The following is a 24,733-nucleotide window of genomic DNA, read 5'->3' as shown; positions in this document are numbered from 1 at the left end:
TTTCCTATCTTTTTTTTGTTCAATGTTTTGACCGGATTTCTCACAATTGCAAATCGAGATTACAATACTCCAAAAGCCCGCTCCACATCTTTTCGGGTTGCTTCTTGAATTTTAGCAAATAACTCTTGTTGAGGAGTTTGAGGGAGTGTGATAGATTGGATAAATGTTGACCATTTTGGATATACCGTCTGTGAGGTAGTACGCCAACTTATACGTGTGTCCGTTGACCACGTACTTTACCCTCGGAGCTCGACCTTGTAAAATGTCATCAAAAACAGGAGACCGATCGAGGACATTAATATCGTTTAAGGTACCTGGAGGACCAAAAAAGGCGTGTCATATCCAAAGACCTTGGGAAGCTACAGCCTCTAATACAATTGTCGGTTTTCCTGATCCACGTGCGTATTGTCCTTTCCAAGCGGTTGGGCAATTTTTCCACTCCCAATGCATACAGTCAATGCTCCCGACCATCTCAAGAAACCCTCGTTTCTCTCCAATATCGAGTAGTCGTTGAAGATCCTCCGGTGTGGGTCGTCGTAGATACTCATCTCCGAATAACTGTATTATTCCGTCAGTAAAATTATCTAAACACGAAAGTGCAGTGGTCTCACCAAGTCGGAGATATTCGTCAACGGTGTCAGCCGCAGTACCATAAGCAAGCAGACGAATAGCTACAGTACATTTTTGTAGTGCAGTAAGACTCCACCTCCCGGTTGCATCTCTTCTTTGCTGAAAGAATGGAAAGCACGCTTCTAGGCCATGAACAAGACGTAAGAATAATTCTTTATTCATGCGGAAACGGCATCTGAATAATTGAGTCGAGAATGTCGAATCTTCGCTGAAGTAGTCATTCCATAATTGGTCTTGTCCTCCTTCGCAGTGTCGTTCTACATACGCATGTGTCCTTTGCGGTATGGTTTGGGCCTCCACTATGTCGTTGTATATTTCTTCCACGTATTCCTCGCAAATTTCGTCTAATCATTCATCGACTTCATCGGATGAAGATGATGACATATCTAGAAAATAATAAAATTATCTATAAGTTAATCTCACATTTTTATTATGGTTTTTTTAAAAAAAAAAAAAAAATTGGTTCTACATAAACATATAGTTGAATTGGTGATGATATACATAATATAGCTCTAACGTGTAGATGATTAAGAAAATTAATGTATAATAAACATAAAGCGTTATATAATCAACAAAATTGATCAACCTAAAGCCTTAATATAATCAACTAAAACATTACTAAAGCGTTATATACAACCTCAAAGACATGTTTGCGCTTATCCTTCCCACCGTCTTTACATGATGAGCACCATTTCTGGTCACGCCTCAGCTCCCTCCAGGCGTGTTCCATGCTGAACTTGTGGCCTTGATCCTTGAAGTAGTAGTCTAGTGCGGCTTTCATCAGATCATCATCGTTTTCACCACTTTTATGCTCCCTCATTGCCTGGTCATAGCAACCAACGAACTTGGAGACATCTGCGTTAATCCTAGCCCACCGCTGCTTGGCTGGAGTAAGCTCTCTCGGTATTGTCCCAACCAGAAGAAGGCTTTCATTGTAGTAGTCGATGATCCTCTTCCAGAACGCACCATCTTTCTGCTCAGTATTTTTTACTGCATCTTTACTGGTGTTGAGCCAAGCACCAATCAGTATTAAATCCTCTTGCGGGGACCGTTTCCTCCTCTCTTTGATAGCAGACTCGACAGCAGCCTCACCAGACTCGCCAACAGGAGCTTGGCTACCGAACCCAACAGGCTCAGGTGGTTGGCTACCGAACCAAACTCGTTCGGGTGAATCAAGGTCAATAGGAGATTGACTATACAGTAGGTTACGGAAACCACTGCTGTTATTCATTTTATTTAATGGTCTGTGTTACTCTATTAGCAACACAGCCTTTAAATAAGCCAGCTAGAAGAAAGAAAAATTTAAAGCCAATCAAAACTAAGTAGTTAGGCAGATAGAAAGCTCTAAACTAGCATTTATCACCAATCAAATCTAATAAGTTCTCTACTAGTAACACATAAAGTAAACAAGTATCAGTGTGATAACGTTTAATATCCTATCAAATCTGAGTTAGGAAGGTAAGCATTTAAAATAAAGAGTTTCAGTTTAAATGTTTTGTTTTTTTCACAGAGAATAACATCTAATACTCTAAGCAAAAAACAGATAAAGAGCTTCAGTTTATATGTTTCTAACCTTAAAGACAGTCTCCACGTCAGATACTCTTGTACTATCCTTCGAAGCTGTTCCTGAAAAACATCAAAAAAAGTTTTAAAAATTCGCAGATAAACATTCAAAAAACACAAGGATTGAAACTAACCTCCAAGAATTATCACCGCTATTAAAAGTAAAAGGCTCAGCAGAAGACAAACTCCAAGAATTGTAACCCATGATGTCTTCTTGCATAACTCATCACACACGGTCTTCTCGAGCTTAGCCAGCTTCTGGTCACTCTCACGAACTTGATCCTTAAGAAGACTAAGTTGTGTCTCAAAGGCACGCATCTCCTCCGCATTTGTATATCCTCCGCATAAGTACTGAAACGGCTGAGGTGGGCACTGAACAGGCTCACCAATGTTGTAGCTACTCTCAGCTTCTTCGGCGTACAAAGCAGCTTCAGCTTCAAGAAGTGAGGTCAAGTCATACTCGTCTGATGAGGAAGGCTGGGTGTAACTATAGTCTTGTCTCATGTTTCTTTAACCTGAAATTTTAAAATATGTAAGCAAAAAATACAACAACAAAAGTGAAACAACAACAGTCACAGAACATTCCTCATCAGACGACTAACCAAACAGAAACTAAACCAAGGGATCGAGTTATTATACATCAAGCAAAACATACAACAAGAAAAGTAAAACAAGACTAAAGCAGAAAAGCAAACACACGGAAGATCCTCTGAAAAGAAATCCGAAGGATCGAGTTTTAAGCTTCACAAGAAAAGAAAACCTTGAGTAAAAGCAGAAAAGCAGACGGAGGGATCGAGTATCTGGGAAGATCCCTTCATCGATTGACTAATAGCAGAAAAGCAGACGGAAGCAGATGGATCATTGATTAAAAGCAGAAAAGCAAATCGTAATCAAACCTATTTCAGTATTGAAACCGTAACTACTAACCAAAACTTCCCAAATCGATTGAAAATCCAAATCATTTAAAACCCTAACTTGAAACAAAAATCCCCAAATCAATTGAAAAAATCAAAACGAACCTTAAATTGACAGGAAAACTACAGAGAACCTAATCTAATACCATAAATCTATAGATAGTATATCGATTTACCTTGAAACTCGAGAGAAGAAGATGGAAGCAGATGGATTGAAAATTGCCTTTTGTTTCTTCGAGAGGTTTTTTTTTCGATGCTTCAGTCGAATGATTTTTTTTTTCGTCTAAGCGAAACACAAACACAACCCCCACCCAATCAAAGCATGCCAGCTGCTGTAAGGATTAAGTCCTTAAGTTCCTTCTAACGGACTGATCCTTCGCTTATTTGCCTTTTTTCATTTATTTTTAATGTCATTACCCTATAATTTTGCGCTAAGGACTCACTAAAGCTCCCCGTTTCAGCTGCTTTTAGTGCTTTTTATTAGTAAACCTCGTTTCGGTTCGGGTTTTGACATTCGGGTTCTATTTTTTTAACGTTTTGAGTTTTGGATCTCAGATATTTATGTTCAAAATAGAACTTTTTTTTTGGTCAAATGTTCAAAATAAAAATTAAATACCACAATAGCCAAAGCCAATAGGGCTGGTCAGATTTTAAGACTAAGGGCATGACTGGTTTTCCCGCTACCACCCGCAAACGCAGCTTTTGCGGTTGGTAGCGGTTGTTGGCGTTTTGCAACAATCGCTCAAACCGTTCCAAACCGCTCCAAATCGCTCTGAACCTCATAAATTCAAAAGCTCGTTCCAGCTAGCGTTTGCGGTTGCGGGCGGTTGCGGGAGGATAAAAAAAATTTCTTTTTTTCCAAAACAATATAAATACAAAAATAAAAATATTCAATAAAAAAATTAAATTAGAATTATAAAAATGCTAAAATATATCTATTAAATTTTAATTAATATTATAAAACTTTAAAATAAAAATATTTTCTATATTTTTAAAAAAATTAAACTATAACTTTCTAAATATAACTTTTATATTTATTATAATATTATTATTTTTGATATTTTTATAATTGTATAAAATGTAAATATTGTTAATTTATTATTTAACCGCTGCTGCACTTTGTAGTTAACCAGTCATAAGTATCCCGCAAACGCACCAATTTTTAACCGCAGAACCAGTCGTACAAATCTCTTAAAACCGCTAGAAACCGCAACCACCCGCATCCGCAAACTCCCGCAACCGCAACCGCAATCGCTGCGGTTGAACCAGTCAGGCCCTAAGTATATGGAATTTTTTTAAAAAAATTGGAAACTATAAAACTAACATTTTACTAGCCTATAGTCCTGGCCCCTAGACAATGTCACATCAAAATCAATGAGGGTATCTCCAACCCTACTTTATTTTCCCCTTTAAAATAGAGTTTAGAGTAAAAATACTCAAATGGTACTCTATTTTCTACTATATAATAGTGTAAACCTATTTTTTACTCTATATATAGAATAATTTTTTTATTTTTTATTCATTACTCTATTTTTTACTTTAAAATAATGTACCTTTTGAGCAACATCCAACTCTATTATAGAGTTACTCTATTTTAGAGAAAAAAATAGAGTAAACCATTGAAAATGGTCTGATAAGAAAATAAACATAAATTAGTATTTAACTTATTTATTTAAATTTTAAATTTTTATTTTGGATAAAATATTCCGATTCAATTTTTGGATTTTGACACAATTTTTATATTTTTGGTAAAAAAAATAGAAAAAATCCATGATATTCAGACTACCGTGCTATTAAATCTGTTTAGATATTTTTATTTTTATAGATCGGATTGAATTTATGTTCAAAATTTCCTGGTCAGATTCGGTTTAGATGCTGAATTTGGTTAAAAACGCCCTTGCTTTAAGTAAACTTATATTATCTTAAAAATCCACTATGATGAAACGATCAAGAACACAAAAGCACAAACTTAGTGAAAGTTCGAAGCTAAACAAGGCTCTTCAAGGCGGATATAGTCATACATAAGACCATTAAAAGCTCCAACGGTAGTCATGGCTTGTGTCAAGAACAAAGTGTTGTCTCCTTCCAGAAGCTTCTCACTTGGTACGTCCACATTATAAAGTCTATAGAGTCCATGTATCCCATGTCTTGCGATCGTGTTGTCGTGTCCTATTACACCAGTTGTGAAAATCAAACTCTTTTCACTCTCATCCTCGTTCATCCTCACCTGTAATTCCGCTACATTTGCGGTTGCTAGTGCGATCCTAAGTTTGTATGTGCTGTTTTCCTGCACCTTCTCGAGCTTGAATTTTATTTGCCACGTCGTCTTTTCATAAGTATCATCTCCTATTTTCCTGTAATCATTTTAAATTTTAAATATATGTTACAAGTCACACATTCATCTGACATGTTGGATTTAGAACCATGTACTCATTTAAAGAATGTGATATGGTTCAAAATAAAGCGTTACCTGGTAACGTGTGCAAAGAACCAATCTTTTTTGTAATCACTAACGCCAATGGTGAACACCAAATCTTCCTTAGGATATAGTTCTGTGTATCTTTCCCATAGCCCATATTGCCTAAACCTGCATAAGTATCAACCGCCACTTAAATTTAGGGTCTCTACTTTTTGTTTGTGTTTGTTTTACATTCCATGCATTTATTTGTTTGATGAACCTAATAAACTTTACTATGTTAGCATTTTAATCAAGTTGTAAATGCAAATCAAAGCATTAAAGTTGTATATATACCTGTCAGGATGACCAATATATAGCTTATTGATGTATTTGGGATTTGGGTCTGGAACAAAGAACTCAGCTGCCGACCGGTCAGGGATTCCTATTTCCCATACCGTTGGCCCATCTCGGGGCGGTTCATAGATGATATTGCTAACGTCAATGTCACAGCCTGGTTTTAGGTGTAGAGTGTGAATAATGTTAAGTCAACATGCAAGTCTTGACACAGAGTAATATATGATCTTGATTCCAATGTAAATTTAGTAAAAAAAAATAAGTTAACCTGCAGTGATGGTAATCAGTTCTTCGTATTGATAGTCTCCAGTCCATCCTGTCACATAAGCATTTAGATTATATTCACCTTCTCGGATATTATTTATGGTAAAATAACCATCTGCATCTGCTTCTGTCCAGAACTGATATCCCTATGTATATAAGAAAAATTGATATAAACATAAGTTCACTAATTGCTTGAGTAGATATTATATTATATTATATGGTCCAAGAAGACAATATGTTCAAGCTCACTTTAGATTCTGTTTGCCAAGATCCAACCTCTCCTGGTGGAGCCAAACCTATGAAAGCACCATTCGCTGGTAAAAGTTCATCACTAAGGGACCTGAAGGAATCAAAAACGCATAAGTAGAGGAAAAAAGAATAAATGATTGTTAATATTATGAAGAAAAGCAAATTCTGTGGTGATTGTGGAATGTGAGTGCTTACTTGTCTTGTACTAGTAATCTACCATTGATGCAACCACGCTTATCAGACAATGCATAGTCTTCTGAAGCGGGGAAACCGTAAGGCCAGCTTTGGACTTCAATTAACATCTAATGAAACACCATCTCCTTCAAGGTTAGATTTCATCCTTGCATATATGTTTTGATATGCCCAAAATTTGATGAATAAACCTGGTTTTTAGCGTCTTGCCATAGTGAAAGAGGATCAGAGGTTTGGTCAGGCAAACAATTAAGGTAAGTGAAAACAGGACCAAACACCTTCTTCCATGACTCCCCTGCTTTTACCTTCATCACCATGTCCTCACCCGCATAATGAGCACTTATAAACATCTGAGTATGAACAACAATCATTTGTGTTTCAAATGGCCAAGTAAGAACCCATTGGTTCCAACATGTTTTCAGGAGGAAGAAAGAAAAAAGAACATACAGCGAGACTGATTGGACCAACATGAGAAGTAAGGTTCTGTTTCACCAAGCCACCTGATCTAAACTCATTGCTAGGAATGATTTGCCAGCAACCCAAATCAAGGTTATGCGAGATCCACCCATGCACTTTAAGATCTCTGTTCTCACATGAGTACTCATACTTGTCATCAACCTCTCCTTTGAACTCTTCTTCAACAGGATGAACAAGAAGAACAGCTTCAGGATAAGCCAATGGTCTTCCTCTTTTACCCAATCTATCTTCTGGAAGCGGCATTTTTCTCTGCCTGTTATCAGCAACTGCCATGTATCGAAACCTGACATAACAACACTTATAAATTCACTAATATCATCTCCAGGGAAATTTTTTGGAACCAGACGATTCTATTTTGATCAAATACCTAGCTACAAACTCCTATGTTCCTTTTATTACAGTATTTCTTAACAAGTTTTTGGATAACAAGCTGAAAGGTCTTTTCATTAATGATATTGATATTAATGATAGTGATGATATTGATGTTAATAACGATATTGATCGTGAACTATCTTTGAAACATTAGTTGCTTACTTGTCTTTACGAAGCTTGTAAACAATCCTTGTCTGAGGCAAGTTAAAAGCTGGCCATTCAGCTAGATGCTCGAATATTCCGTATGAGTAGAATCCAGTAACATCTTTACGCATTATGAACCTGAGTTATGCAAATCCAAATCAATATCTATAGCACTGTCACAGACTCACAGATATAAATGTCCATGTGTATAGTAGATATGAGATACCTCTTGTCGACATTAATGGGAGCAATATGATCTTGGAGAGAAGAATCCCATTTTCTTGTGAAGGATATCTCTACCAGTTCCTCATTTTCCACTACTACTTCAAAACTTGTGCCTTTGATCCTGCCTCGATCACATTTATGACAATACATGTAAAAATTTATATCAAAAACTATTTGATTTGATTGATGCATGCATACCGCTCGGAGTTTCCTGTGGTTCCAGGCGTTCCATACTCGCTCCAAACAAGGTCCCAGTAACTGTGTTTGGTCAAAACAATACATATATATGATTGTAGAGGTAATAAGATTGATACATATAATAATGTAAATACATAAATTCAATTTTACATATACCCTCGATCATAGTCTTCATTATGACTTTCTAGTAGATTGTTGACACCATGATAAGAGATTCCAGTGACAAAACCATCTGGTTTTGATATGGTCAGTTCGACTATACCATTTTTCATAACCACCTGCATTAGCAATATTCATTTACATATTGACAAAATATATGAAGCTAAGTATGTAAGGACGGTTAGGGATATTACATGGTTGTCTTTGACATCCAAGTGAACAGAACTTTGGTCCGACATCACTTTCTCTCGTTCTCTTTCTCTTATGTGTTGTGAGAGATATATATGAGATCGAGGCTTTTGTAGAGAAAAAAATTATGGATAACTTTGATTTATCTTCAACTTGTAAAGATGTTTTGATTCTTCTTGAAGATTAGACAAGTGGTATCTTTAAGCTTCGAACTTCTTTTAGTTTACTTTTGTGGGAAATACTTGCATATCTACATATTATTCCACTTCATGGGTTGGTGGGTTCTCCTGCCTCATTACATCCGTATACACAAAGTACACGTCTATCGAGAATATGATTTTCATGTACGATATGTTAGTGGGAAGCATGGTCCCACTGAATGTCACATCACTTCATATTCGTTTAACGTTAACTAGAGTTTATTCCGCACATCGTGCAGATATATTTTCATTTTATAAATATTTAATTTTGATATTATTATAAAAATTTAAATATACAATTTATATCTTAGTATTTTGTATTTTATAACTCTTTAATTTTATTGTTTAGGTTTCTTTTTACTCTATTAATATAAGAGTTTGTTTTATACATTTTACCTTTTTATTACGTTTTCGAGTTTTCATAATTCCAAATAATCAAATAAAAAATATTTTTCAACATATGATTTTTGAAAATATATAGCTGTAGAAATAAATTTTTAACATATGTTAATAACTTTATTTGTATAAAAAAAATCTGACATTTTGAATCTGTTTTAGTGGTAGATGATAATTTATTTAAATAAAAGTATTATATTACGTAATTACGAAATTAATTAATGCAATATTTAATAAAAATTATTTAAAAATTTAGTAGGATTTTGTTAGATTTTTCTCAACAGATTTTGTTATAACTGAAAATAAAATTCAAATCTATAGTTAAAATTAATTTATTATTAATATTTCTATTAATTATTATGTCATATTATGTGATGGTCCTAATATGACTTTTTATGGTAGATAAAAATGGTACTTCTCTTTTAATAGAGAACTAGATAGTGACCCGCGCTTTGAAAGCGCGGAATATTTTTTTTTGGCAATTTTATTAACATGAATGTTTGTTGATTCATATGTTTTGGCAAGACATTCGGTTTTCAGTATAGTTCTGATTTATTTATATTGATTTTTAATTTTAGTTTTAGTTGTTGTTTTGGGTTTTGTGGTTTAAAATATATGAACCATTTGTTTATGTATAAAGCTGTGTTTGGTTAGAGTGTTTGAATTGTTTGGTTTTACGTTTGGATCTGGATATAATATGAATCTGATATAGTTTCGAGTATTTTGGTTCTTGTTCTATTTCTATTCAGATTTATTGTTTCCAATAAAGTAAAATAAAACATTTTGAATTTTTTTTTTCATTTTTTTCTTTAAATAGGGTATAATAAGATAGCAAAAAATAGCATTTATATTATGAAAGTGCGAGGAATCCTCGGCCCGAGGATTGTTTCAGTTATATTAACATATCCAAATATGTATATTTTGCTTGTATCTTATAAGAGATTAAATGTCTACATGTTTAATGTTATTTCGAACTACACAATTGAGAAAGTTGTCTAAATTTTTCACATAATAACAATATATCAATCTGCTATTACTATAATACTATTGATTTTTTATTTGTTAACTTAAAGTCAAGGTAAATTATGATTTCTATGCCTTTCAGATTTTAAATTATGAATAAATTATATTGTACACATATAATATTTATTTGTGGTAAAGTTTTACTTGGGAATAGAGTTTGATCAATATTCCTTTGTAGGATATAGGATAACATATATTTATCTTAACTATTAATTACAATAAAGTTGAAAAAAATGTTATAGTTTTTTTAAAAAAAAAACTTTGAATGTTTATATTATTAGTACATTATAAATGTTGAATTAATTATAATTTAATTCTTTTTATTTGATATGTGATTGTTATTTTTTTTTAAATGGGCCAGAATATGGCTTGATTATAATTAAGCTTATAAAATTATCAAGATGGGCTGTAATTTTTTTTTTCTTAAGCAAATTCTTTTATATAAGGATTTCATCAAAATCGGCCCAAGCTCACACTAATTCTAGCTTCTACCCGATAGACTCCAGATATTTTTGCCACTTTCAGACAACTTTCTGGTTACAAAAAAAAAATCAAACTCTCAAAAGGCGATTGAAGCAAGCAATGAGTTTTGTCTTCCACGAATCGACCTCGTCTCCAAGGTAAACCTTTTACTCTATTTTCTTCATCCTCGGTAGAGAGTTGAATTCAAATCAATTCTTACACAAAGCTTATTTTATTTGTTTTGCATGTCCCTCCGATGACTTAAATAATATAATAGATCCGATGAAATAGAAGTTGGTCGGATGCATTGAAAGAAAGACCTTGTTGAGCTCATTCGATTTGGTGATTCAATAGACAAAAACTCCAAAGGTTTGTGTTCATTTTCTTGTACATCCATTTGGTACCTTCAGCGATTTGGATCCTTTTTTTTCTTGTTAAGGAACTTAGAAATTTTAATTTCGTTTAATAATATTCGATATTGAAAAAAAAGTTATGTTAGTTTATAAAATTATATTTTCTTCAAATATAGTTATTTTTGTTTTCGGTTAATAGGCTTGTTTGTGTTTTAAATATAATGTTAGTAATATATTTACACTTAATTTTTATGATATTTAAGTTAATTAACTAAATAAAATTCGATCATTTCAATTAAATATTTATTTAAAATAAATTAATAAATTAGATAAATTCAGTTCAAATAATTATTATAAATATAATGCAGTGGTTATATATTAAAGATGTGTTTTTAGTTTGGGCCTTGAGATTTTTTTAATCTAAAGCCCATTAAAGGAACAGACAAACATGTGTTTTTTTTCAGGTTTCATTAAAAACATTTCACTCTCTCAGCTGTCGGTTCCTCTCGGTTAAAGAGAAGAATTGAAGAAGATGGTGATTTCCGAAAGTAACACTTCATCTGATCCCTAAAAGGTAAATCCATTGTTATTTCCTTTTCTCTTCTTCATCCATATCTCTTTTAAATATTGTATTTTCAGAACTAACTTATTTTTTTAATCTGGTTTGCATGTTGGATACGATGATTTTATTTCTTATTCAGATGAGATGGAAACGTGTTGCGATGACTTATAAGTAAATAATTTCTTTAAAGTTTAAGCCGTACAAACATGGTGTTGAGTTTGTCTGAAACAAACATTCAAAAGGTATACAATTAAATAAACTCCCGTTTGTTAAAGTTGTAGATCCTCTTACAATAAAAAAAATTAAATAAGTATTTATAGTTGACAAAACCAAAAGTATTTATAATAAATAATAATATTTTATCAAAAGATATATTTTCATATTCTCGAAAACAAAAATATTTCTTATCTTCATTGTAATTTCTTCTATTTTTATTTTTACAAAATATATTCTTACTTTATTTTGTTTTTATTGTGAGGTTTGCAACGGGAGTTCACAAATATTTCTACAAATGAAAAAATCTGTATCATTAAACATTGATCGATGTATATAAACTATCACGGGTGCGTATTGAATGAAAGATAATATACTATTACTGTCAATTATTTACTATTGTATTTTACCAAAAAAAAATTATTTACTATTGAGATATAATATATTTATCATTTATAAGTACAAAAAATAATTTGATTGAAAACAAATACATTTTCAGGAACTACAGTCCAGTTGTCATCCACGCTGTGCACTACAAACAATCAGTATGAAGATAAGTGTTCTACTGAGTACCATCCTTACTTGTTTTAATATATATTCATTTGGTCAAAATGTAAGGAATGCATACCTATGACAACTCAGGAATTTAAATGTTATTATTTTTACACTTTTACAGATTAGAAACGTAAGGAAATAAACTAAGAAGATTAGGATAATTCTGAGATGGCATGAGACAGTAGCTAACGTTAATCAGGTAATATATTACTACTCAATTCAAAATGTCGCTTCATTTACTTTTTTGTCTGCAAATATGATCTCTAAAGTCTCACCAAACCCGACATTGTATGGTTTTCAGGTGTGTATGACTTTGGCTTCAATCAACCAAATTGTTTTCCATGGCCTAATCTCTCATCAAGGTACACCATCTTTTTCTTAGAAGACATTATGTGTGATTTTGTGAAACGTTTTGAAATCTGTGTGTTTGCCGTGAGGTTAAAATGCTGTATATATAGCAAAAGAAAAGGTCATGGGTTTAGGATATTCCAATTCAATGTTGTTAGAGAATATTTGCCGTGAGTTTAATCAAATCATATATATATATAAATATATTTTCAAATCATATATATTTTGTGAATCAAGTTTATTCAAGTTATACAAATTAGATATTTGGTTTATTATAATATAGATCAAAATTACCAAAATCTGCAGTTTCTTGTTTTGATTGGTTGTTATTAATATTTTAAAGATATGAAAATATAAAGATTGACCAGTTATTTATGATTTTGTATATTCGTTATTGATATTTAAGCAGCTTCCGAAAATTTTGTTAATTGCTTAAATGAAAGCTTTTTATTTAATGGTAAAGTTACTTATGGTTATTGATTTGAAAAAGATTGGTATTTATGATTATTCGATATGGTTATGTATTCCGAAAATCTAGTTTTTTTTGCCAAATTTTTAGCTTTTGATTTAGTGGTTTATATTTTGGGTTATTGATTTGAAAAAAACTTTGAAAATTCAATAATTTTGTCGAATATATTGCACAGTGGTTAATCCCGTGAGGATATTAATTATGTGTATTTATTATGTAAAATTTTATTCCATGATAGAGTTTTAAGTTACCAAATTTTGTGGCTTCTTGTTTTGATTGGTTGTTATTGATATTTTAAAGATGAAAATATAAAACTCGACCAGGTATTTATGATTTAATATATTGGTTATTGTTATTTAAGCAACTTCGGAAAAAATAGTTTATTTGATTAAATTTTTGCTTTTTATTTGATGGTATAGCTATTTATGGTTTTTAAACCCAAAAAAGATTGGTATTTATGATATTGCTTTATTTTAATAAATTAAAATACTGAAAAGGATCTGGGGTTTATGGGTTCGTTTGTATCACATACTATACATATAAAAATGCAAGCTTACGAATAATACTATAAAGTGTTAGATTTTCATGATTTTGAATACTGCAACATGTATGTTTTTTGGTGCAATCTTTTGTAACCAAAACATGGATTGGAAGTGATGAATGGTCGATACAGATACACTGGTATTAACAGAATGTATTGTTTTTATTGGTAGTTTGCAGATTCCAATAAACGTTCAAGCTTTGGTGTTGATGGAAAAACAGAATCAATATACAAAGATGTTATGTACGTATACTGTATAAGAATTGAAAATCAGTGTTGCTGTTTATAACAATTGAAGTTTTGTAAAACGTAGGTGTTGCTGTTTAAATAACCCGATAGGAAGGCATTGTTAATTAAATATAGGTGTTGCTATTTAAATCAAAAGAATTTTGAAAAATACAGAATTAAATAAAAACATTGGTTTTAATTAAGCCAGTGGCATGATTTTGTAAATACTGCTGAAACAGGAGGTCACCTCAAAAAAAGGTCTTCTGTTTTAATAGTATTGATATTATATAAATCCATTTAGTACTTATGGATAAGAAGATAGATACAAAGTCTTTCATTCGGGAGTTAAAATCTACCGAGTATTTGTATATAGTACTTATGAATTTACAAGCAATCTCTAAATACTTGGCGTTAAGTCATGTAATTAAAACACACCCATTCCATTCCCTTTGGTCTTTTCGGTTGCAGCATGAAATGGATGAACGAGAGAGAATATAGTAAAAAAGGTACACCTTTCGTTCACTTTGCTCTTTCATCGTTTAAAACACTTCGACTTTTTCTGTTTTCTGATTTTTTAGTAACTGCTTCTGCATCCATCGTTGATTAATAATGGCATGCTGTTGTACTCAAACCTGAAAAATAAAGCTTACACAACTATACTCGAAAGTATCACATGTGTTGCATTAGCAGACCACTGGTCCAAAATCTAGCAATACAAAACAATAATTCAACAAGAAAATTTTCTAACCCTTTTAGGATAATACCATTGTGGTGGATGCTTTCCTATAAATCACCATTTCTCTTTACCTCCATGAGAGTCACCTCACACATCTAGACCATCGATGAGAAGGGAATAATAACACAGCATCTCCCCCACTCCCCCAAATATTATCAAGTATACTAGTGTAGCTATAAGTAGTGCTAGATACAAATTTTAGCTATCATTGAAAAACTCAAAATCCATTGAGAATTTGGCATCTCTTGGGAAAATGTCCAAAGTGTAAATGACATTATCAAGTTATGTGTTCACTCTGTGTACTTACTTATGTACCTAACTCCTCAAGGATCAGATTTTGATGGAAGAAATAACACCTTTTAATCGAGAAGTGAGAGGTGGCTCTAATGACTATGACCTACAGGCTAGACCTTTTTAGGGAAATGTTCACCTGGTTTCTTAACGTTTTGGTAGCCATATAAAGAACGAAACAACATATTTCAAGCTGTAGAAGCATCTCAAATAATAGGATTGTTTTTTTCTTAACTGAGAATAATACTTATTGCATACTTAGAAATTGGTGGGAGTGAATGATGCAAACAGAAAATCCCTTCTCACAAATGGTCTAGACATGAGAGACAACTCGAGCGAACCTGTTAGTCGCTGGTTTAGTTAACCACGGCAGCCCCATTGTAAAACCATCATCAGTATCTCAACTCAGCAGTTTACCACTCTGCATACACAAACGCAGATGAATTTTTAGATTCAAATTCATGTTACAAAGATATGTGGACATAAACCTGAATTATGCACAAAATTGTATTGCTCGTCTCTAATCCACAGAATTCTTAGTTTCTTTTCAGTGTAACAAGCTCCATTCACTTCCTTTTTAATCTAAGAACCCAAACTAATTACAAACTTAATGGAGTTTCTACTCAAGCCACTGCTTTCTCAAAGAAGTAACAATTTATTTTTGCACATGTAAAGTCTTATGAACACGAATGTTTCCTAAGGTGTTTTCAACTATCACCCTTGAGCTTTTCTGGATTGCTTTGGACTATTAACTTATCATAGATATAGTTGTCTAAAATATATTATTCAGAAATCAACGTTTATTGACAAGGAACACAAAGATCAAGCTTTAATTCTGAAAATAGCTTCCAAATAGAGACATAGTGAGAATTCAACTTAGTGCAGGCCATGAAGTCAGAAAAAAGAGCATTACAATCAGAAAAAAAAAACATCAGAACTCTAGTGGTAGTGGGTGATGCAATGCTAATTTGCAAAAAAGAAGAAAAAAAAAATGATGTGTTCGTACTTCGTACATATGATGTAATTTAGGTACAGACACCTTTTTAACATTAAAGTGAGAATCTAATGAAGCTTTCAAACTCTTTTTAGGTATACATAAAAAAAAAGATGCGAGAAAATGAATCGAAAACCACATCATGATAGTCAGTTTCATATCTGTGATTTAAGTTTTGATCAGTTTCTCTGGTCAAGAGACAAAATAATTTGCTTTTATTTTATGCGCATAATTAACCACTATTAAGCTGTTCATTAGTGAAAGGAACATAGACACTAAGTAATTAGACAATCAGACAATACTTGCAGAAAGACAAGGGATCTTGCATTATTATGTGCTTTTTATTTTACACGGTACGCATCTTAACGGAAGTAACAAAAGAAAAAACACAACAGAAGTACGATCAAGGCTGAGACATTCTATATAACACACATCTAACAAATAAAAATGGAGATGAGAAACCAAACCTGAGAAGGGGAGACAGATCCATTAAAGGTTGACAAACCTCTCATCCATGAGCATTAATCTGTACATGCAAACATCTGACTTCGCAAACTAATATATAAATATGGAGAGATCTAACAAACAACACAAAACATTTCATAAAACAAATTGCAAGTTAAGAAACTATATAAACAGAATCAGACTAACCAAATGAAGTAATCGAAGCGACTCGTCTGCTTTAACATATTTAAAAAAATGGCAATTCTTCGAGATCCCAGAGAAAACTTAATCCGAAAAGCCCATGAATCGTGAGGATGCATTGATGTGAAGCGGATTGAGAAAAAGAAGGAAGAAAACAAGTTAGCTAGGGCAAAAGATAGAGAGAGATATGAGCGAGAGCTATGAAGAGAAGAGAGTGTGGAGATTGAATACTAATAAGGAGGACGCGAGAGAGGGTTTTATATAAGTAATGCAAGGAAGAATGAGATTAATTTTTAACTTAATTATAGATTAGTGCGTTAATCAGATTTCAATTTTATAATTGAATTGAGTGAGACATGTAGGGCTTCGAATTCTGGCATAAAGCTGTAGCTTGTGCGGCTTCATCTATATACAGTATAAACAAATCATCGCTCAGTTTCTTCGGCTCTAGTTATTTACACTTGGACTTGACCAGTGGCTACGCTCGGCTCCGATATCCTTTAGTATACTAGTTGGAAATAACTTTACTAACTACAAAATATTTATTTTCCTAGTTATCTTTTCAAATTGAAACTACAATTAAATATTTTATCGAATAACTAAAATGTACATTCATAAAATACTGTGTGATCAAACCTGAAATTGATATATATTAACGTAGCTATTTTGGATAATTGTTTTTAGCTAATTTATTCAATAAACTGTATAATTTTAGTTTTGTACTTATTAACGTTTTTGCATGTAGTAAAATTTTGATCTTTACAAAATCCTAAAAACTGTTAAGTTACATCACCATCATAACTTAAAATTACAAGTAAATCAAGATCGAAATTTACAAATAAACATCCAACACCCTAGATCAATTTAAAGAGAAAGTTTAGTAAAAAAAACTAACCATGTTCGAAAACGCAACTGCTTAGGCGCTGTGCAGAGGTTTACTGCGGCGAATATGCTCAAATCGGTGTAGTTAGACGTTGGTCTGCGTTGGATCACCTAATTTCCGCGTTGACCGCCTAATTCCCGCCTAATTCTCGCGTTGACCGCTTAAGTTTTTTTTTCATTTGTGTAAAGTTGAAACACAGTTAATTATTTTATTAATAGATTTTTTTTACTCATTATTAATAGATTTTGTGTAATTATTCATTACTAAATAATTACAGTTAGCTATCAAACACAAAACAAACACATACGTACCACATTTAGAGATTTTTTTCTTACCAAATACACTATAATCTAAAAGAAACTGTTTAAAATTATATATAAAAAAATTATATAATTATGTCTAAGAATTTGTGTCATCATATTTAAAATTAGCTAAATATATTATAAATATATTTAAAAAAATTTAAAACTAGACTCCACATAATTTTCGAATATTTTTTGATTTTTCGGTAACTCGATAGATTCAGAATTATCGTCTGACCAGCGTCTAGTACTTTCCAACAGGGAAAATTAATCTGAAATATATTAAAAATTGTTAGTGTGTGTCGGCCAAGCCTACTGGAGGCAAGACTTAGCTGACAGTGAATTTTAATTTTTAATGTGAACCTAAAAAGCTTAACACAAAAAGGAAAAAGAAGAAACGAGAAGCAAGAAGAAAAAGAGGAATCGACACATGTCCAGCTCCAAGTTGACCATATAGACCCAAAAAAACACAGTTAAAAGCTTTAATTAGTTGTCTCCTTTAATGAATACAAAATTGGCTCACGTTTCTTTTCTAGCTCGTTCCGGATCTGTCAGCCTCCTATTTTTTTACTCTTTACTTTCTTTTTCTCTCGTGTGCTTGTGTACCATATTCTATTTTTCCATTATATATTTTGATGTATTCTATAAACTAATACAGATTTGCTGGTTTGTCTTCTTTGTTGGACCACATATACATTCTAGAAAGTTCAGATATTGATTAATACTTTCTTTTGGCCGAATTTTAAATTTAAATCATGATTTCATAAATCTGAAAATTTGATATAAATCTAAGAAAAAGCAAGAAAATGTTATACAATATACATATTTAAGAGTGCATATATCATGATGTTTTGCATTACATAAGTTTATAATATATGTAGCTTGATTTTTTTTTTTTGACTGATATGTAGCTTGATTTTCCTTAGACGAAAAACTTGAATCGGAAATCTCACTTCAGCGAGTTATCTTCTCAGGAAGGTCATTCCATGTGTTTTAGCAACAAAAAAAAGAGAGGTCATTCCATGTGAATGAGGAAAGTAGCCAACACACAAACCTCTTAACTGTACGAATGCGGTCGACCAGTTTGCTCATTTTGGAGTGACGTTCATGGCGTACTTCGCAACCGTCCCGTTCTAACCAGACATATTCTATCGTCCATGTGATTGTTCACGACCATACTTGAGTAATGACTGTTTCATGAGCACGTTCACTCATCGAGGTTTAGTTTTTGAGTCTAACCAACCAGTCATTTTGTTGTGACGGACTAGATGTCTTTTACTAACAAAACGTTCTACTATATAAAATCACACGTCCGTCACAAGATGTTTAATTTCTTCTCTTAATATGATACTAACCGTTCTGTAAATTTTTCACGGATTTAACTTTAGGACGACATTTTAAAAAATACTTACATAATAAATAGAATTAGACACTATAACTTTAACCTGAGGGGTTTTTGCCAAAACTAACCCACAACTTGATTTTAATCCCAAACATATACCCAAATTTGAATCAAATGCAAAACTAACCTAAAAGCCTAATGAAATTACAGCTCAGCCCCTTGTGACCAAACAAAAAAACAGAAGCCATTTTTACGAATATAGCCCCAGTAAATCGTCTGAGTCGTCTGAGATGTTGGAAGTCATCTGGACGACTGAAGCGTAAGTCGTCTGATACCAGTTTATTTTAAAAATAATTTATAAATCTTGTAAAAAAATATTTTGATGCGTGAAAAATAAAAATCAAGTAATTATAAACAGTTTTAAGTGATATAAATTAAGATATAATAAAATTGATTTGTTTTGAAGATAGATGAGTGGAAGTAGTGAATCATGAAATACTTTGGTTTAGGAATTTGGCAAACATATGTTGTAGTATTGTATGTATTGTTAGGGTTAGATTTTGGAAAACTAAAATGTTTTTTTCAAAAATTAGTTTTCACCTATATGTGTTTATTTCTGTGTATAGTAAACACTTTTCAAGTTTGATTTGGTTTTATGAAGTGTTTAATTAGATAATTAAGTTTAGGGGTTATGTTTAGGGTGTGGACGACTTATATTTCAGTCGTTTGTTGAATAATTTACTCGGACGACGTATATTTCAGTCGTCCACATCGTACCGAACCTTTAATTTTACCAATGTACGTTTTAATCTAACCGGATCATTTTACTCGGACGACTTACATTTCAGTCGTCTGGTGAAGAAATTAAAACAGACGACTTACATGTAAGTCGTCCAAATATTCCCGCCTAAAATTTTTTAAAAAAATTATTTTCCCGCTTAAATAATTTAAACCAGACGACTTACTTTTAAGTCGTCTGGAAAGTCTTCTATTTTAGTTTCCCGCTAAAAATATTAAACTCTTCTGGACGACTTACATGTAAGTCGTCTGTTTTAATTTCTTCACCAGACGCCTGAAATGTAAGTCGTCCAGGAAGTCGTCTGAGTCAAAAATATTTAACCCAATTGGATTTTTTGTCTCCCTATATAAAGAAAAATTTACACATTCTCTCTCCTCTTCTCAAATGACTGCAACAAAAATGTAATGTTCATCATTCTAAAACTCTCCAACCTCTCTCTAATCTCTTTGACTTGAAAACACCAAACTTTATATGAATTTTTCAGTTTTGTCTCATGTATTTCTTACTAATCTATCTCTTTTGCAGGTTTTTAATCAAATGGTACTCATCTTCCACTAATTTAAAGGTAGATCTATTAATTTTAGATATGTATTTTTGTGTGTTCTATAAATGTAGATTTATCTAATCTTCCACTCATTTTCTCTATTTTTAAGTCATTTGAACGTTTTTGGATATGCAGGTTTTTCAGATCTGGATTTGATATGCAGGTTTTTCAGATCTGGAAGACTTCTGGGACGACTTACCTGTTAGTCGTCTGGAAGTCGTCTAGACTTCTTGGAAGTCTTCTGACAAAGTCGTCTGGACTTCCAGGAAGTCGTCTGGACTTCCAGGAAGTCGTCTGGATTTTTCTGAGCGTTTTGGTAAGTTCTTATGTCTGATTTTTCTTCATTTGGTAACTTCTTGTTGTATAAAGTTCTTACTTTTTTCCCAAACTAAAACTCTCCAAACCTACTCTAATCTCTTTGACTTGAAAACACCAAACTTTATATGAATTTTTCAGTTTTGTCTCATGTCTTTCTTACTAATCTATCTTTTTTGCAGGTTTTTAATTAGATGGTACTCATCTTCCACTAATTTAAAGGTAGATCTATTATTTTTAGATATGTATTTTTGTGTGTTCTGTAAAGGTAGATTTATCTAATCTTCCACTCATTTTTTCTGTTTTTAAGCCATTTGAACGTTTTTGAATATGCAGGTTTTTCAGATCTGGATTTAATATGCAGGTTTTTCAGATCTGGATTTAATATGCAGGTTTTTCAGATCTGGAAGACTTCTGGGACGACTTACCTGTTAGTCGTCTGAAAGTCGTCTGGAAGTCGTCTAGAAGTCGTCTGGAAGTCGTCTGGACTTCCTAAAAGTCGTCTGGACTTCCTGTAAAGTCGTCTGGAAGTCGTCTGAACTTCCTAAAAGTCTTCTGAAAAAGTAGTCTGAACTTCCTGGAAGTCGTCTGGACTTCTTAGAAGTCGTTTGGACTTCTTAAAAGTCGTCTGGTCTTGTCTACTCAAGTGGAATCCAAGCTTGTCTTTGTAGAGGAATGATCTATAATAGTTTTGTTTGTGGTCTGTTTTGTGAATTGCATGTCTACTCTTTTAGTTGTGATTTTTTTGTAAAATCAGTAATAATGTTTTCCAATATGTATTAAATGTGCTAACAATGTGTTTACATATTTACAAATCAATGAAATAATAGACTTCAGTAGCCTGTTTCTTATCTTTGGATCTCTCATATGCAATAATAAACTCCAATGGCCTTTTTCTCATCTTAATAAACAAGAATGTTGGTAGCTTCATATTGATACAACATTTTAAGAAGCATTTAACCCTTCTTCCAACTCATAACAATAGTCATCATTATTGTCTATAACAATAATACTTAAGAGATGGAAACAAACAATAGTAACTAGTCAAAGCATATCATATTTTTTAATAAGTTTGTGTTGAAAAACTTAGTCAAATTTAGTAAAACTAAGGGAGAGAACATATTTTGTAAATATGAGTTTTACATATCTTGAAGTTACTTATCACTCTTAAAAATACAAGTTATTCAAAAACTAACGTAGAAGACTTAAAAACTAGCGGAGAAGACGCGGACGACTTCAATCTAAGTTGTCTAGACGACTAAACTATACGTCGTCTGGTCAACGCAGAGGTTATTTTTGCAATTGACTTTGAAATCTGTTATTTCGGACGACTGAAAGTTAAGTCGTCTACTATTGTTTGGTTAAAAAAAAAACTCCAAAAAAGCTAGACGACTTACATTTCAGTCGTCAGAGGTTAGTTTTGCATTTGACTGGATTATTTCAGAAGTTTGACTTTTCGGACGACTTACATTTCAGTCGTCTAGTAAAAATTAAAATAATAATATTTTTTAAAAGTAGACGACTTACAGTTAAGTCGTCATAGGTTAGTTTTGCAATTGAAAAAAAAAAACTTCAAGATTTAGTTATATACAGACGACTTATAATTCAGTCGTCCACGAGACGACTGAAATGTAAGTCGTCCAGGATTAACCAGGTTTGACCAGAATCTCGGAAAAAAACCCTGGACGACTTACAATTAAGTCGTCTGGTGGACGACTGAATTATAAGTCGTCTGTGTATAATTAAATCTTGAAGTTTTTTTTTCAATTGCAAAACTAACCTATGACTACTTAATTGTAAGTCGTTTACTTTTTAAAAAATATTATTATTTTAATTTTCGCCAGACGACTGAAATGTAAGTCGTCTGGGGAAGTCAAACTTCTGAAATTATCTAGTCAAATGCAAAACTAACCTATGACGACTGAAATGTAAGTCGTCTAGGTTCTTTGGAAATTTTTTTGAAACCAAACAATAGTAGACGACTTAACTTTCAGTCGTCTCAGGTTACAGATTTCAAAGTCAATTGCAAAAATAACCTCTGCGTTGACCAGACGACTTCCCAAGTAAGTCGTCTAACGAACAGATCTGGAAAAAAACTCGATGTCATACCTTAAATTGGTGAGATAAGTTCCTTAGCATACATAAGGCTTCTCCAAGCACACAAAATCACAAACGAAAGTCACCCACCCAGAATCGTTAGCTTCTATGACTCTATAAACCATAAAAAATTTAAAATCAAAATCTTGGGTTTTTTTAGCTCATTGTGGAGAGAAAGTGAGAGATATGTTGTGTTTAGTTCACAAGAATGGAAAAAGAAGAAGGGTAAATCGATTTTGGGAGCATTAAGAGCTTCAAATTGGTTGTTCATGGTGGTTGTGGTATTGATGACAATGGCAATCTTGTAATTACTTGAAGATGATGAGGGTGAGAGAGTAAAGATGTCATTTTTGAAAAAAAAATAAAAATAAAAATTGATGGTATTTTCGTAAATTATATGAACTTGTGGGGTGAATAGGGCAAAACCAATTTTAAAAAAAAAAGGAGGTTAGTTATGTGTTTGACTTTAAGTTATAGGTCAATTTTGCAAAAAACCCTTAACCTAATATCTAATATAGTATTGGATTTTTTTTATTTATCCTAACATTTTATATGGAGAACCGCTTTCGTTGGTGTCGGAGACCACTATCGTTAAAGTGGTAAATGGTGATTACTGAGAAGACCAGTTGCGATCCATTGGTCGAGCTCGTTATTACCTGCAGGTCCATCACTTCTATGAATTTCAAAGAATAAGTCTTTTTCATTCCGGTTCCCTGCTATCTCAACGAAAATTTTGACCTTGATTGTTCCTACTTCTTGTAAAATCTTTTAACCGGATCTCACATCCACACGTTCCACAAAGAGCTTTATAAATGCAACATGACTTTCTTTTATGAACCATTATAGTAAGTCTTATGATTTTACAATAAACTATTCTACAATTGTTGCAAGGGTCGTTTGTAATTTTTTTTCATGATGTTCGTTTTAAGTTGGATGTGTTATCCAACATACATGCAATTACAGGATGGAGAATCAATTCAGTAGAGAAACCAATGTAATCACTTCCTTTGAGAAATATATGACTACAAATCCGTCAAACCTGATACGTGTTATCATATATTATTATATAGATATTTCATTGTTAGGTTTTGTTATTTGAAGTTTGCTAAGTATTTTTTACTCGTCTTTTGAGATGTTGATCCAGATATGGCGAATATATAACCTAAATTATTTTGTTTTATTTAAAATTTATAGTAGATCTCTTAATAAAATTACATATTACTGATTTTGGTCTTGTTTCTTCTATATATATTCTTTTTGTATTTACATTTTCCTTGTAATGAAGTAAGTATAGCAAAGTTATTGGCGCTAAATCTTTTATATGGGTGGCTTCTTCGATCACTGTGTATGCGGGATTTATAATCCAATTTTAAACCAAGTGTGGCACAAGTAGGCCATACGAGAAGCAACTTGCCACATGAATTGTAAAGAACTACACATATAGTTTAGTTGACGGAATATATAATTTTAATAATTTCTTAAATAGTATATTGATTAAATCTGCAAAAGCAATATGGAAACTTTGGTTCGAATCATAGAAAGATGTGTTGTAACTTGCACTAGTTAATGAAAATTAATTCCAAATTGTTACTAATGTCGAACTTTTTCGTCGTCCCAGTCAAGAAAAACAGAAAAAACCGTATAAATATTTATATAGATATAGTATAATACGAAGCATGAAGTATCAAGTTGCATTAGCTACTTGGTTGTATACTTATATGTTTATGTTGTTATATGGACCAACTTGTACAGTACAAGTTGTGAGAGACTCCACTGGTCTTTTTTGCCCAACCCTAAGTCTTAAACAACTTTTGATTTGTGAAGCTGAAAGAGCCACGACCACTTAATTTAGGTTGCCATAAAATTATAAAAAAATGTAATGACGACGATGATGAATGGAGACCATGAGTCATGATGATGTATTATAAGGGTTTTGTAGTTTAAAGTTTGAAAGTATCATATCAATACTGTTAATCACTATGTGACATATTTTGTATTACATGTTTTCTATAACTTTAAATATAACATTTTTAATTAAGAATAAATCTACATCAGATACTTTTAACATTTTAGACGAGCTAAAGCTAACTTATGCTAAGCTTAAAAC

General features: G+C 32.3%; 2 protein-coding genes across 2 annotated transcripts; both read right to left on the bottom strand.

Moving 5' to 3' along the window:
- Positions 1-1,237: 1,237 nt before the first annotated feature.
- Positions 1,238-1,861, bottom strand: LOC117132581 (glutathione S-transferase T3-like). The gene has a single exon (XM_033287293.1). It carries the CDS (start codon positions 1,859-1,861, stop codon positions 1,238-1,240), a length of 624 nt encoding a protein of 207 aa, XP_033143184.1.
- Positions 1,862-4,987: 3,126 nt separating this feature from the next.
- Positions 4,988-8,628, bottom strand: LOC103864654 (rhamnogalacturonate lyase). Its single transcript, XM_009142418.3, has 13 exons — positions 8,334-8,628; positions 8,137-8,258; positions 7,981-8,040; positions 7,784-7,903; positions 7,576-7,695; positions 7,012-7,324; positions 6,756-6,914; positions 6,568-6,674; positions 6,373-6,463; positions 6,128-6,269; positions 5,860-6,016; positions 5,578-5,694; positions 4,988-5,461 (listed from the first exon to the last, which is right to left on the bottom strand). Exons 1-13 carry the CDS (start codon positions 8,376-8,378, stop codon positions 5,077-5,079), a joined length of 1,938 nt encoding a protein of 645 aa, XP_009140666.1. The 5' UTR covers positions 8,379-8,628; the 3' UTR covers positions 4,988-5,076.
- Positions 8,629-24,733: the final 16,105 nt, after the last annotated feature.

Source organism: Brassica rapa, chromosome A01, assembly GCF_000309985.2.
Source record: "Brassica rapa cultivar Chiifu-401-42 chromosome A01, CAAS_Brap_v3.01, whole genome shotgun sequence".
Lineage (NCBI taxonomy): Eukaryota > Viridiplantae > Streptophyta > Magnoliopsida > Brassicales > Brassicaceae > Brassica > Brassica rapa.
Note: the sequence above shows the minus strand (reverse complement) of the source record. Positions and strands in the feature narration are given on the sequence as shown.